Source organism: Medicago sativa, chromosome 4, assembly GCF_051527215.1.
Source record: "Medicago sativa cultivar Bolivia chromosome 4, Bolivia_mono, whole genome shotgun sequence".
Classification (NCBI taxonomy): Eukaryota; Viridiplantae; Streptophyta; class Magnoliopsida; order Fabales; family Fabaceae; genus Medicago; species Medicago sativa.
The window spans coordinates 64277647-64292896 of NC_140752.1; the positions used below are offsets into that span (position 1 = coordinate 64277647).

Here is a 15250-nt window from a genome sequence, read left to right on the forward strand (position 1 = left end):
TGTCAAGTGCCATTCTTTGGAACATGATAATAATTAAATAAAGTATAAAAGGCAGATAACCATGAATTGGCATTTCATTCCCATAATGCATGTGATTTAATTCACATACTAATTATACTACAAAGACATTTTCAAGACAAATAAGATATAGTGAAATGTCAACAATTATTCAAAACCAGGTTAATCAGATGCTAACAAAAAAATGGAAAATGAAAACTTCAAATTTATCCAAATAGTTTTCTAAATTTTTGTTTAAAGCAACATAAATCTCATCTCATAGATATTCACATTTCAATCATCAAATCACAGTCAAGCAGTAATGTCTCGCCAAACAAAAATAAATCATAGAGAGCACCCCAAAGGAGTACTTACTAGAGTAACATATTTGAAGTTATGCTTACATGCAGCTGTTCACGATGACAAAAAGCAAGGAATGAAAGAAATAGTCCCACCAGCAACAATGGGGTGAGATAGCTTAGAAACTGTTTTATAAAAGCTTTTTGAAAACCTCCTTGATCCTCTGTGTTTGACTTTGACTCCTCTGAAATCGGAAAAAAGTGTAAAAAATTGATGATGGTATTACAAGGAGCATGGTGATAACACTTTATATAGGTTGTGAAAATTGAAAATCATTTCATGCCGCAACAACCACAATGTGCATCACCGAAGGGCAGACACAAAGAGTGACAATTTCTTAAAATTATTTTTCATGTTGTGGCCATTTTAAAACCATGAGTGACAGTTTCTTAATTCAAAATAAAATAAGATACAACAAATATTTAACTTTAGGCTTAAATATGTAAATCATCCTTGTAATTTGGCGTGTTTTTTGTTTTTGTCCATGTAAGTTGTTAATGTGTTGCTTTTCGTCCCTCCTATTAGCTTAGCTTTTGTTACAAAAACGTACACATGGCTAACAGAGGATGATGTGGTAGTGGCTAATGACGCTGACGTGACAAACTGAATAATGAGTCACACAGGGAGAGGGACCAAAAAAAAAAATCGTAGATGGTCTAAAACCAAAAAATGAGAAGTCGAAAAATTCAAATTTAAAAGGCTTAAATAGTTAATTTGTCTCTGTAAGTTCGCGTGTTTTTTGGTTTTCATCTATGTATCTTTTTTTGTTGCGAAACAAATCTTGTAAGTTCTAAACTTTTTGACTTTTGTCCCTGCCATCACCATCTATTACAAAAATGCACACATGGCTAACAGAGGCTGGTGCGGTGAACTGTGACATGGAAAAATTAGTTGCTGTCTCTATCCATGTGAACAGTCGCCTGGTTTAAGGGACCAAATCCAAAAACGAAAATTATTAGAGGGACTAAATAAAAAAAAAGGCAGTACTTAGAAAAATTCAAATTAAAAACTCATTTCTCTCCCATCTTCTTCCTAACCTCCAGCTTCTTTATCTTCCTTCTTCTTCATCTTCCTCGTCCTTGTAATCACACGCCTAAGAATGTCTTAATCATCCATTGCTAACTCTTAGGTTAAAGATGGAAGCATGTGTATTGTTCTCGAAAAGCAAGACCGACTACATTTTCACGTGCTTATCTGATAGGTGGCTGCTAATTATGATGCAATGGTTCCATCTTGACAAATATTTGATAGGTATCCGCCAATTACAAATTTCTGTCAATCTTTTCTTAGTTCTTAAATTACTTGATGCCAAGTGATGTTTGTTGTAGTGTGTATATATACATATTACATACATACATACATACATATATATATATATATGTTTTGTTTGAACATATTACAAGGTTGGTCTTGATGGGGTCGGTATTGATACGAGCAAGGATAGTGGCTACAATGACTTGAGATTGAAGATTGAGTCCAATGAATTAGTGAGGCCCAAAAGGATCTTACTACACCTAACAAGTGGAATTACTATGTTGCCATTTAGTAGTGACTCATTAGTTCTAGAAGATTGGTGACTCACTAGTTTGTTAGGAAGGATCTAGAATAACTTTGCCTATATAATATCTTGTATTTCCTCTCTTACAATAATTAATGAAAAATATAATGAATTTCTTTTCTTTTATCTCTAGTTTTCTCTCTTAATTTCTGGAGTGTGATCCCTACTCGAATTGGGTCGTATCATTTGGTGCTTTCATTCTCGATCTCATTCCCGCTGAGATGGAGCTCTCTCTATTCGACGGAGATGAAGATGCCTACTGGTGGATCCTCTCTACTGAAAGTTATTTCAGGGAAACCGGAAAATCCGAGATGGCAAAGATGATGGTGGCTGCACTGGCCATGCGTGGTGAAGCTCTCAAATGGTGACTATGGTGGTCTCACCGTCACTCACAATCCAATTGGGACACTTTTACCACTGCTCTTTTGTGGCGTTTCAAGCCTGAATGGCGTCATCTCTTACCGGTGTTAGAGGAGGAAACAGAGGAAGCTTGCGAATTATCACAGTCGGCAGTGAAGCTCGTAACTGACATCGCAGGTGCGAACAATCTAAACTCCTCACCATGCTCCAAGCTTGTTGAGAATCCTCCCGTCACTTCCGATTTGGTTGATTCCGTCACTACCAATACCGGAGAACATGATCTGGATTTTCCAATAAAATTAGAAGTGCCTCTTGTACAACTGGAAATCACAACCTCCATTGGTCAAATGCAGCAAAGAAGTGTCAACATCGTGATGGAAAACAACAAATTCTGCAATCGATCTCTCAGTCCACCTTCGCCGCCGCCGAAACCGCCGGACCCTTGTGTTGCTACAGATTCCGACAGGGATTCAGATTTTGACGTTGATTCGAATTCCTTCGTTGTTCCTCCCGACGACGCCACCAACCATTATTTATGTTCCTTACAACCACAGCCAGCTCCAGGTACCGAACCGCTGTACGATTTTGTTAGGTCACAAATATCACCACCGCAAGCACTGGAACTGCTCCTAACTCATTCACCAACATCGCCATTCTCTGTTTTACCTCCGGCGTCGTCTCTTCCACCAAAACCACCAGATCAAAGTTTAGCCACAGACTACACAAAATTCCCGATACATATCTCTTTTTATCTTCCCTATTTTAACCCTCCAACGTTGACTCTTCAACTGACTACCAAAGCACAGTCGTTAATTGAGGAAGGAGGATATTCGAATCCCCAAAGCACGCTGTATCTTTCCATCTCCACCATTCAAACATCTTCAACAGAGATGAAGGGGTTTTCGTCGATGACTAAGCATGGGAATCTTGACTACCCCGTCAAACTAGCCTTGGAAGCGATTCCCCCACCGAAACCGCCAGACAGAAGCGATATTCCGGCGATACAACTCAAACTGTGGAACTCGAGTGCTTATATTGAGAAGAATGAGCTCTGGCACATGTTCAATCTGCCACATCGTCCGCCAGCAAAACCGCCGCATTACAGCCGTCGCATTGAACTCAACGAATTGAGTGCTGATTGGGTTCAGTTCAGGTTTTGCCATAAATCTTTTGGTAAAGGTTCTTATTTTCTTCTGCAGTTACATTGCAATTTTTATTGTGTGAAATCCCTTTATGGGAATTCTATTGGTTATGGATTCCATGTTCTGAAAATTATGAAAAGTTTGAGGTATTGGTTGGGATATGTATGTGGAAAATTGTTTGCAAAGAGGAATTATTATTTTATTGGTTGGAAGGTTTACAAAGGTTTAGAAAGAAAAACTACAGTTTGTTGTGTCAATTTTCATGAGGCTTTTTCAACTTTTAAATGCAAGCTTGAGTTTGAGAGTGCTAGTGTGAAGATTGTGACCATTATTCATGAGGATTATGAGTGCTGCATCTATCTAATTCACACTGTGATTCACCACTTCGTTAGTCAAAGTATGTTTTCTTTGATTTTTAACCTAATTACCACCACATTTTTATATGTTTTTGATTGTTGGGTTATGAGATTTCAAAGGGGGATGATTCATATTGAAGCCACATTTTCCATTGATTTTTCTTGTTGGGTGATAGCAGTCCGAATTGGTATTCTCAAGAGAACTTATTTTGCTTTGATTACTTATGGGAGAATGTCTAAAAGTTTTATTGAGTTTTTCAACAAAAGGCTCCTCTCGGCAGCCTTATCACTTCAAAGTTGTGTTTTTGTCTTGTTTACTCGTATAGTTGGAAACTATATTATGGAACCTAACTTGAAAGATATCATCTTCTTTAATTACTCACTTGATCCTTTTCAAACTTTGATGTTTGAAAATAATAATATTTGTGAAGTATTGGATGAATTGTTGACTTTTTCTGAGAAGCTACATGTGTGGAATTCTTTTGTTGTGGGTTTTGACAGAAGTCTCATTGCAAATCTCAAGCTCAGTTCCTTCATGAATTACAATCTTGCTGGTTCAAATGATTTGATAAAGGATTACAGCAACCAATTTCCATTAGTGCTGATCTTTGGTCTTTCTTGCCTTAAAAATGTAGTTGGTGGCAGCAAAGAGTTTCATCATGCTGAACAGAGTTTAAAAAAAAGGGTTGAAGGGCATCAGGCATTGAGAATTGGCAATGTGTGGTTGACAATAACCTTTACTGTTACCAAATTTTTAAGGCATCCATATTTTAGAGAGTATGATATGTTGGTGATGCCTCTTGTTGTCATGGGAAAGGATACTAACATGCCTATTTCCTTTAATTTTTCTCGTGCTATGGTTGATGGGCTTAAAGGAAGTTCTCACATATATGACCATCTTGTTACTTTTGTGGCTCCTGATAGTGTTTTGACATATTCCCCTGTTCAAAAAGTGCATTGCTTCATCTTGCCTCAGAAACTTGGACATGTGGGAGCTGCATTATCCATTGCAATTTCTTGTTGGTTGTTTATGCTTTGTCTAACAATTGTCAAGAGAACTTCATTTGCTTGGATTAATTGTGGCAGCAATCTCTTCAAATTGCATTACTTGTCATCTGTACTTCCAATCAATTGTGCTAGATATGTCTATTTCCCTCTATCCTATCCAAAATCAAATTTGATGGCCACAGCTCCTTGCCTTGATCTATTCAATTGTTGTTTGCAAGGTCAAAATGTTGTTTTATTAGTTCTTTGGCAGGAGTGGAGTATTGTTGTCAAAGCATATGAGAACTGGAAGTATTGGCTGCCATTTTACAACCTTGAGGACAAGCTTGGTCTTCATGGGGTAGAGAGTGACACCATTTATGTTTTTTGGGTCCAAAGCTTGTTAGAATGGATGTTTTATTATGAGGAAACTATAGAGGAGATCAAGGCTGTTGAAGTTAGAATGATGGAAAGAACTAGGCGCATGAAAATGCTTCCTTCATCATGGGTACAATTCATTTATGTGCTTCAAGACAAAAATGTTAGTTCTCGGATTGATACACTTGAATTTTCCCATGTTCAGATTATAGTGCCACTTGATGTTGATACTTTGAATTCTCAAGTTTTCCTCACTCAATACCATGACTATGGCCTAGTTGGTGCACTTGATGTTACTGGCAGAAGCTCAAACATGTTGACTAAGGTGGGGAAGACATTCATTTGTGATAGGTTTGCAATTCCTTGTGCCTTCTTTGAGCAATGGGACCCCGGTGATTATTTGGATGTGTTGACAGAAGATAGATCCTCTCAATTCAAGCAATGGGATCCGGGTAAATTTATTCGCTCATGCAACTTTTACAACCTTGAGGACAAGGTTGGTCTTGATGGGGTCGGTATTGATACGAGCAAGGATAGTGGCTACAATGACTTGAGATTGAAGATTGAGTCCAATGAATTAGTGAGGCCCAAAAGGATCTTACTACACCTAACAAGTGGAATTACTATGTTGCCATTTAGTAGTGACTCATTAGTTCTAGAAGATTGGTGACTCACTAGTTTGTTAGGAAGGATCTAGAATAACTTTGCCTATATAATATCTTGTATTTCCTCTCTTACAATAATTAATGAAAAATATAATGAATTTCTTTTCTTTTATCTCTAGTTTTCTCTCTTAATTTCTGGAGTGTGATCCCTACTCGAATTGGGTCGTATCAAAAACCTTAATCTCGAATCACCATGCAACAAATTCTACATGATCCAATGAAAAATATCATCAAATTGTCAAAGTTAGAATGTTTTCTGAAGGAATATAATGAATTGATTAAACAAAAAAAAAAAAGGAAAAAAGAGCTTTACTCTTACTAATGCGTCCAATCCTTGAAATTATCATGCTATGAGGAAACTGAGGTGATGAATGGGATGTTGTCTTGTTACAATTTTACTATTTTACAATATTTCAAATGTTTTTTTTTTCTTCCGTTTTTTAACAAGTCCATTGAAAATATTTTAGACATATTTCTCTAACTACTCCATGCAGCTCTTTGAATATGCAATATTTTCTCCTTAAAAAAAAGAATATGGAATATTTTCTTGGTTAACAATAAGGTTCATATATTTTCTGATATGACTATACCTTACTTCCTCATTATTAGGAACTAGTGTTGTTGAAAATAACCAATGAATCGAACAAAACCGCGCGTGAATGATTTGAACCACCATAATTAACTAAATCCAAACTGACATAACCGAATCCTCAGACACAAAGTTATTTTCCATTTAATTATTTTGTATGGGGTTGAGTAACTCAACTAGTTTGAGCTAAGCGTTAAAGAGTTGGAGGTGCAGAGTTCAAGTTTGTCAAGGAAATAAAATTAACGTACAATTAACTTACTAACATTTACCGTTAAAAATAAATAAAAAATTCTAGTCTATCTCGCATTCATTACTCAAAATTGCTTTTAGTCATTCACAAAGGACTTCCGTTTGGGACAGAGCATTGGTAAGGGATGTGCCTCTTAGGGTGAGTTTTTCTAAACTTTATCAGGTTTCTTCCCAACAGTCTTAGATGGTTAGGGAAATGGAATCTTGGGTTGATGGAGAGTGGGTGTGGGATATGAGGTGGAGACGTCGATTTTTTTTTTGGAACATGTCTTCGTGGTATAGTTATTGGTGGTGTTGGATGCGAGGTCGTTGTCAGTTGGGGGTTGATTCTTGGTCTTGGAAGTTTGCTTCAGATGGGGTCTACTCGATCTGGTCTACATATGATTCTCTTTCGGAGGAGGATTTAAGGGTTGTAGGTAGAGTGACGGGGTTGTCCCATTTGCTTGCGAAGGTTTGAAAGAATTAATTGGACCCCTTCAAACCCCCTTCAAAAGTGTAGATAGGATCCCAACTAGAGCTGATTTATTTTGGTGTAGGGAGCCTGATTAGGTGCCCTTGAACGGAGTTTTGGGTTTATCTTCTAATTTCTTGTGTCTTAATCTCTTAGGTGGTGTTGACTTGGTTAATTATTTCCTTGGTTTGGGCACAAGGAGGAAGGCATGCTTTTTGCTTTGTTATTTTTGTGGTGTAGGTGTAATGGTGCTTTTGGGTGGTGTTGTGGGTGTTTCCTTTTTTGGTTTCCATGGGGGATCTTTTGGTCACCATTGATGTTTCATCTATCTGTGTACATTCCAGTAAAAAAAATTACAAAACTTAGAATGGAAAATAATAGATTAATGGGGTTTGCAAGAGTTGTTTGGTTGCGTTGAAAAGTAAATGGACTGTGTGATTCAGGGTCTTAGTGGTGATACAGATTCTTCGCTTACTCTCTACCTATTTGTTGGTTTAATTCAAACTACTACTTATGACCTAAGCACTATATAATCGACAGTTAACCTCATGGGACGAAGATTCACATCCCTCCATATGTCATGTTACTCCTTATCACTTAAGGGAGGTATACGCGCTCAAACTCGGTGCGCATAAGCCCTATGCGTTAGAAGTTGATATGGTTTAGAGTGGGGACTTACACTCTAACATGTAATTGACTTCATATGTGACATTGCTCCTCGTCACTTAAGGGAGGTATTCCCGCACAAATGCGGCTCACATGATCGCTATACGTGAGACGTTGGTAAGGTTCCCTAGAGTGGGGACTTACAGACTCATAGGTGTCTTGGAACCTAACATTCAAAACAAGAATCCCTAATGTTAATTAAAGAATATTGAGCAAAATTCATATATGTAACTATTCTGAATAAAGAAAGATCCCAATCTATACCCTAACCTAATGTTCATTCATTCATAGTCTAGGTGCATCAATTCCTAGTACTAAAAGCATTAAGCATGAAACATATGAAAATTAAATATAACTTAGATAATAACTGAATAAATAAATTTCATTAATGAATTCCATCAAATAAAAAGAGGTTCATCGTAAAACCCTAATCAAAAGGTGTTTAGTTAGTCATCATAACAAAATACATCATCATAGAAAAACAAAACATACTCTAAAAACAATTTGAGGAGGTGTGAGACTTGCCTTTGGAACTACCAAGTTATGAATGAATATTTATGTGTGCAAAGAACTCTTCACATAAGCATCATTCCAACTAGGTTTGCAAAAGAATTATGGGATTTTTCCTCCAACCCGTAGATATGTGTGCAAAAGAATTATAGGAACAATAAAACCCCAATCTTTATAGGAACAATAAAACCCCACTCATGTATCAAATCTTTATAGTTCTCTATGATCCCTAGGTTATAGTTAAGGCAGACATACCTTACTTTCACCAGAACAAGAACTAAAATTGAAAGTTTCCCCAATTGTATCATTAGACAAGCAATTCAAACTTGCAAACCTTATCCCCCTTTATTTCTTTTTAATTTAAATAAGTTTAGTAAATTGTTGAGTTGACGACAATCCTATATAGAGGATAACTTACTACTTTATTACGTGTTACAGTTTAGTGCATTTGTCAAATTTGTCCTCATAATTAAGAGTTCGCACTGGAAATAAGTAAACTATGACCAATGGTCATCTTTAGTTATGCTGATTAAAAAAACGTCATATATGTGTTCCTATAAACTTTTTTTTTTTTTACAATAACATACTACCAACACTTGAAAACAACAATCGCTCCCCCATCATAGGGCCGTGTCTAAGAACTTTGGGGGCAAGAGGTGATATTTTTTTTATAGAATATATTACTAATGTATTAAAGTTAATGTCACCAAATTACCTATAATGTCTTCAATTAAACTCTTAATCTCACTAATTTTGTGAGCTTAGGGATTACATATTGAAGATGTTATTTTGAGGAAATTAAGAGTTTTGAAGGAGTTTGGAGTTTGAGGGATTAAGTATTGAAGACGGGTTTTGAGAGATTCAAGGCAACATTTACATAGGAAATTTTCCTCGGTAAACCATTTGTCAATAGCATTTCAACACACACCTGCAAGTCAAACACAACTCAAACGACTTTCTGCAATTTCACATGGAGCGTTTATGAGGAAATGTTTCCTCGGTACACATCAGCCACTCGTGATGAAACACGTCTTCTCCTTTTCAAATGGCTCCCTACACTTGTTAGAGAGCATACTCTACGTGTCAGAACGCTCATGATGAAACACATTTCTCCTTTTCAAATGTTTCCTCATAACGCTCCTTGGCTAATAAGATTCCTTCATGCACGTGAGAATTATTGAATGACAAATGGCTTAGCGAGTAAATGTTCCTCGATAAGCATATGGGCCCGACAAATTCACCCAGTGCTTTTCTGACAAGTGATTTGCAAGAAAATTTTCCTCGATGACAATTGTGGTTTGCGAGAAACCCAATTTTTCGGAAAATTTCGTTGGTAAATTTTGAAATTCTTCTAGTGATTTGCGTATTACATTTTATTTGATCATTCTTATATAATCATTATAGAAAAAATTAGACAAATAAAATTGTAAAGAGATAACATCTACCATTGATATTCATTAAGTTCCAATTTGTGATTTTAATGCATAGTGTTATCACATCATACCTTATAAAATAAGTCCCATAAAAATAAAAATAAAAATAAAACTTATCAAATAAGTTTTGAACAATTTCCAATGCGATTGCATATATGGTTTGTCATTTTATGTAAAAGCTAATTACAAGATTCCCAAAATAACACAAACCGTGTATCTTTAAAAAAAAAAAAAAAAAACATAACACAAACCGTGGAGTCTGTTTCATACTTATGAAAAGAATTGCATATATTCTGTCGTCAAATATTAGAATTTTTGTATCCTACCAAATAAATTTTGGACAATAATTAAAATCAAGCAACGTTCATAACTTTTATCTATAAAATAGAAGACATCAAAACAATCTCAAAACACTTATTATTTCAACTACACAACAATCTAAACGAGAGGAGGATATATGCATACAAAAACATCCTCTAAAAAAAAATGCATCTGAAAATATGTTATGTTAATGTATTTCAATGTAAACTAATCCGTTTTTTATTTAATTATCAACTATGTTATTTTTTTTTTGACAAAATCAACTATATGGAAAAATATTTAATCATATTTTCTTGGTCAAAGTATTTAATCATTTTTTTTGACAACGTATTTAATCATATTTGACCATGTACATAAATAATAAACTATGGATAATATAAACAAGCTTCTGGATATCAAAATTAAATTATTAGATCCAATTAAATCATAAAAAACAAGAAAAATATACTTATATGGAAAAATTGTTGCAATTAATAATTGTCAACTTTTTTTAAGTCAATTTTCTTTTGACCGTTAAGTCAAACATTTGTTAACACACATACATTATTCATACATATATTAAACATAACCTTATTTATATATAACCTCTAAAAATAAATTAAAATAAATTATGTTCTTCAAATGCAGTGATGTAAAGTAGAATTTTTTTTTTCAATAAGTAAAACTTGTTTAATAAATATATTTTGAGATAAATTGAGTACTTGTTAAACAATAAACATTAAAAATATTAAAAATGCTTGTGAAATAAAAAAAATGAGAGAGCATCTTCATTGTAGATGCTCTAAGTGTCCTACCTGGCATAAAAAAAAAAAATTGAGTGCAGTCGCCCTACATACAATCAAGTTGCAATCAACAACTCACAATCGTTAGTTCAAAATCGAACTACTATATTTTAATACAATTTTATTTTTTAATAAATTTAAAATTGATATTTGAATTGTTAGATCTCGGTCAAACATTTTTGATCTTGCTGAATACGCACAATCATGACTGAGGACTACACCTAATCTCAAACCCAAAACCTTAAATAAAACAAAAGCCTCAAAAGTAAAGTCGTTGTCTAAGCGTCTCTTCATGCTTTCCACCCTAAGAACATGTCTCTGATACCTAGATCTAATGTCCCCCTTTTCCTTCTTCTCCTAATTTTCATTCTTCCTCACATAGGGATTGCTGAAGAATCTTCCCTTGTAGAGGTTCTTCGCAACCATGGCCTTCCAGCAGGTCTCTTCCCTCAAAGTGTGAAATCGTTCAAGTTGGACCAAATGGGTCATTTAGAGGTACATCTAGATCATCCTTGTTTGGCTCAGTATGAAACCACAGTGTTCTTTAACACCATTGTGAAAGCAACCCTCAGTTTTAGACAACTTAAGGTCTTGGGTGGTATGTCTCGTGAAGAGCTTTTCTTGTGGCTACCTGTTAAAGATATCTTTGTCACTGATCCATCTTCTGGTGTAATTCTGATTGATATTGGGTATGCCTTGAAATACCTCGCTTTCTCTCATTTTGATGAGCCCCCAATTTGTAGATCTCCTAATGGTATCCTCTCTCTCTCTCTCTCTCTCTCTCTCTCTCTCTCTCTCTCTCTCTCTCTCTCTCTCTCTCTCTCCCTCCCTCCCTCCCTCCCTCCCTCCCCCCCCCCCCCCCCCCCCCCCCCTTCTTGATTGTGAGTTTTAAATTTAATTAAGTAGCAATGAAAAAAAAGTGAATTTTGTTCTATGAGTATAAAAGATTTCTGATTCTTGAAATCGAATGTTGGATGCAGGACTTGCATTTCTAATGGGTGGAAGGAAGGGTATTGGATTTTCCGATCAATGATAACAGGGGTATTCAATTTTGGGGGTTTATGTATGGAAAATTATATCTATGTACAAAATTGTGGAACTTCATATAAAGTATAATAATGTCATCCATTAATTGAATGATAATCAATATTAGTATCTACCTTCAATTGTCACGTAAAGAAAAGTATATATCTACCTTCATTTCAAGAGAAGAAAGTTACGCCTAAGTACTTAAGAAGAACTTCAAATTTTCAATAAGGATCAATTTTCGCCATCCAATAATTGAATGATAATCAATACTAGCATCTACCTTCAATTGTCACCTAAAGAAAAAGTATCTACAGTCATTTCAAATTTTGAGTAAGGATTACTTTTTTCATCACTTCAATTGTCACCTAAAGAAATAGTATCAACCTTCAATTTAAGAAAAGAAATTATACCTAATTACTTAAAAAGGACTTCAATATTTGAAGTGTGATCTTACTAAAAAATTGAAGTCCTTCCTAAGTAGTAGTTCCTAGCACGCACATACACTAATATATAGTACACTAAATTTAGTACATATTTACTACACTAAATTTGTCAATGTTTTTTCAAAGTTTCAAGATTTTAGTCGCAATTCCTATAAAGTTTATTTCACGCCTGTTATTCTTCTTATTCTTCATTGTAATTTGGATAGATGGGCTAAAATCTTCAGAGTTTGAGTTTAGAAAATCAAATTGATAAAATGACTTTATATGGGACCAAGGTGATGATAAACGTATTCTTTTTAAAGCTAAATGGGATTTTACACTAAAATGTTATGCTTTTTTAATTCCCAAATTAAGATTAGGGATTACTTTGTTCACACTTTGAAGTTTTCCAAGTATTCTAGAACTACAGTTTCTTATAATGTTATGTGACCTTCGTGGCATTGCTACCTGATACGGTCTCAATTGACTAATACTGTTGAAAATTGTAGTACGGTCTCAATTGTAGTTTCAACGACATAAAAAATGGTTGTCATTCTCGTTATCTTTTATTAGAAATCGTGTCCAACTTCAAGACCATATATAAAGTATAATGTCATCCAATAACTGAGTGATATGAAACAGACACTTTTAGGATTAAGCATATCCTGGTGTCGGATACGTGTTGTGTCCAACACCGATACAACATCAACATATATAATTACAGTAAATTATGTGATTTTTCAAATTATTTGCGGTGTGGTTGTGTCAATGTCCGTGTCTGTATTTGAGTTTATAAGAGATCGTAGGATATACCTTCAATTCAAAAGAATAAATCACACCTAATTATTTAAGGGCCTCGATTTTTTTAGCAAGGATCCATTTTAATGCTTTAAAGTGATTATTACATGTTAAGTCCATAAACTTGATTAATTTTTTTTTTTTTATCAAAGTTTCAAGATTTTAGTCTTAATTCTTTTCACGCCTGCCAAACTTTCAAGATTTGTAATATAATCAATACAAGACGATGTATCAATAAAAAGACCGACACCATCCTTGCTAAAGCATGAACTACCCTATTTGCACGTCTTCTAGTAAACTCAACACTAAAGTTATCGAAATAGAGGACATAGGCCGACAATTTGATATAAATGCACCAAACACAGAGACATCTTTTGTAGTGGGGTGAAAACTATGTTAAAAAAATAACTTCATCCAAGTGCAAATGGTGAACCCAATGAATGGAGGACAATAGACCACTCGCTTCTAGGAAGAACAAAACTCTCAAATTCGTCTCGATTACACATGCAACATGCCTACTATGCCTACCCGGTTTTGATTTATTGCACAGGACGCATCAATGCTGCATTTCGACTGCTACAGGATGGCTTTTCCAACTGAACTCTGATGTCAAGACTAGGCTGTTCTACTGGTGCTGGAACTGCATCTATTCTGGGCCGTTTTCCAGCTCTGATTTAAGTGAACAGCACACATAAAAATCCGATGGTACGACTCTAAATCACTCTCCCAGATGTGAAGCTTATGGCTCCTCCAAATGCTCTAGATAAAAATGGCCAAAAAAGAAGTATTTTCTGCATTGAGGATTCTCATGACAGTGAACATAACCTGTTGAATATTTGTACCAAACTCCTGCCAACAAGCTATTCCCCTAACACACTGGAAATTAAGTGGAGTGTATCATCCTCTTCTTCTTTGCAAATAGCGCACAAAGGCGAGCTTGAAGATTTTATTAGAGAAAGAAGAAGAAAATAAGCAAAGCAATAATAGTTTACTTGGATCCCAAGCTAACTAGTTTACATTTCAGTTTTGTACTTGCTTAGCTTACTGATAGTACAATTGTACTACACTCTATTCCTATAAATACTCCTTGTAACTTCATTCACAAGTAATGAGAAATGATACTTTTTCCATTCTTTGAGTTTCATAACATGGTATCAAGAGCTTTTTTTCTCTCTTCCATGGCGGAAGTTAGTTACAGAAGTTAGTTACGATCCAATTTCTCATCTTCTTCGTTGATTCTCGTTGATTTTTGCAGAAACCTTCACAGTTTTCTTATCTGCATTTGATTCTCTCGTTGATTTTGCACTTCGTTTTGCACTCTGTTTTTCGCTTTTTTCTTCGCAAATTCACCATGGTTCGTAACAACCAACCTGATACTGAATCAGTGTTCTATGTTCATCCAAGTGAAGGACCGAATTCAGTGATTGTTGCTCCTCCATTGGATGGATCGAATTATCTTGCATGGAGCCGTTCCTTGATTCGTGCTTTTGGCGCGAAAAATGAGTTGAAGTTCATTGACGGATCTATGGAGATTCCAGATGATGATGATTTGAATCGCGCTGCTTGGGAACGATGTAATCATCTTATTCAATCTTGGATAATCAATTCTGTTACTCCTCAAATTGCACAAACTCTGGTGTTTCATGAAAACGCCATTGATGCGTGGTTAGATATCAAAGAACGCTTCTCCAAGGTTGATCGTATTCGTATTGCTACTCTTTGTTCTAAGATCAATAATTTGAAGCAAGGTTCAAAATCAGTGTTAGATTACTTCACTGAGATGAAAACTCTTTGGGAAGAGTTGAATTCACATCGTCTTATGCCACATTGTACCTGTCCTCATCCATGCCGTTGTGCTGCCATGCGCGAAGCTCGCAATTTCAGGCTTGAAGATCAGGTTATACAGTTTTTGACTGGTTTAAATGATCAATTCAATGTTGTTAAGACTCAGGTGCTCATGCTTGATCCACTTCCCTCCATTAACAAAGTTTATTCATTGGTCATACAAGAGGAAAGTAACAATAGTTCACTGCATTCCTCCATTGATGAACCTTTATCTGTCATCAATGCCTCTGATGCACGCAAACCCTTAGGCAGAGGGAGGGGTTATTACTCTGGATCAAAGCCACCTAGACATTGTTCATTTTGTGGCAAGAATAATCATACCATTGAATATTGCTATCAGAAACATGGATTCCAA

At 35.4% G+C, this 15250-nt stretch overlaps 3 protein-coding genes across 3 annotated transcripts; all 3 read left to right on the forward strand.

The window, feature by feature from the left end:
* The first annotated feature begins 1761 nt into the window (after positions 1-1761).
* Positions 1762-5918, forward strand: LOC146930686 (uncharacterized). Its single transcript, XM_085702157.1, has 2 exons — positions 1762-1891; positions 1924-5918. Exon 2 carries the CDS (start codon positions 2623-2625, stop codon positions 5803-5805), a length of 3183 nt encoding a protein of 1060 aa, XP_085558283.1. The 5' UTR covers positions 1762-1891; positions 1924-2622; the 3' UTR covers positions 5806-5918.
* A 4750-nt stretch (positions 5919-10668) lies between these two features.
* On the forward strand, positions 10669-11852 carry LOC146930687 (uncharacterized). The gene is made up of 2 exons (XM_085702159.1): positions 10669-11555; positions 11782-11852. The coding sequence occupies exons 1-2, from the start codon at positions 11114-11116 to the stop codon at positions 11832-11834; spliced, it is 495 nt and encodes a 164-aa protein (XP_085558285.1). The 5' UTR covers positions 10669-11113; the 3' UTR covers positions 11835-11852.
* A 2549-nt stretch (positions 11853-14401) lies between these two features.
* Positions 14402-14963, forward strand: LOC146930688 (uncharacterized). The gene is made up of 2 exons (XM_085707589.1): positions 14402-14879; positions 14935-14963. The coding sequence occupies exons 1-2, from the start codon at positions 14402-14404 to the stop codon at positions 14961-14963; spliced, it is 507 nt and encodes a 168-aa protein (XP_085563715.1).
* The last annotated feature ends 287 nt before the right edge of the window (positions 14964-15250 follow it).

What these genes read in the sequence shown, in the direction of transcription:
- LOC146930687 (XM_085702159.1), top strand. Translation starts at nt 11,114, where the DNA reads ATGTCTCTGATACCTAGATCTAATGTCCCCCTTTTCCTTCTTCTCCTA. An exon ending in AATTTGTAGATCTCCTAATG is followed by an intron (nt 11,556 to 11,781) that starts GTATCCTCTCTC and finishes TGTTGGATGCAG; the next exon opens with GACTTGCATTTCTAATGGGT.
- LOC146930688 (XM_085707589.1), top strand. Translation starts at nt 14,402, where the DNA reads ATGGTTCGTAACAACCAACCTGATACTGAATCAGTGTTCTATGTTCAT. An exon ending in ACATCGTCTTATGCCACATT is followed by an intron (nt 14,880 to 14,934) that starts GTACCTGTCCTC and finishes TCGCAATTTCAG; the next exon opens with GCTTGAAGATCAGGTTATAC.
- LOC146930686 (XM_085702157.1), top strand. Translation starts at nt 2,623, where the DNA reads ATGCAGCAAAGAAGTGTCAACATCGTGATGGAAAACAACAAATTCTGC.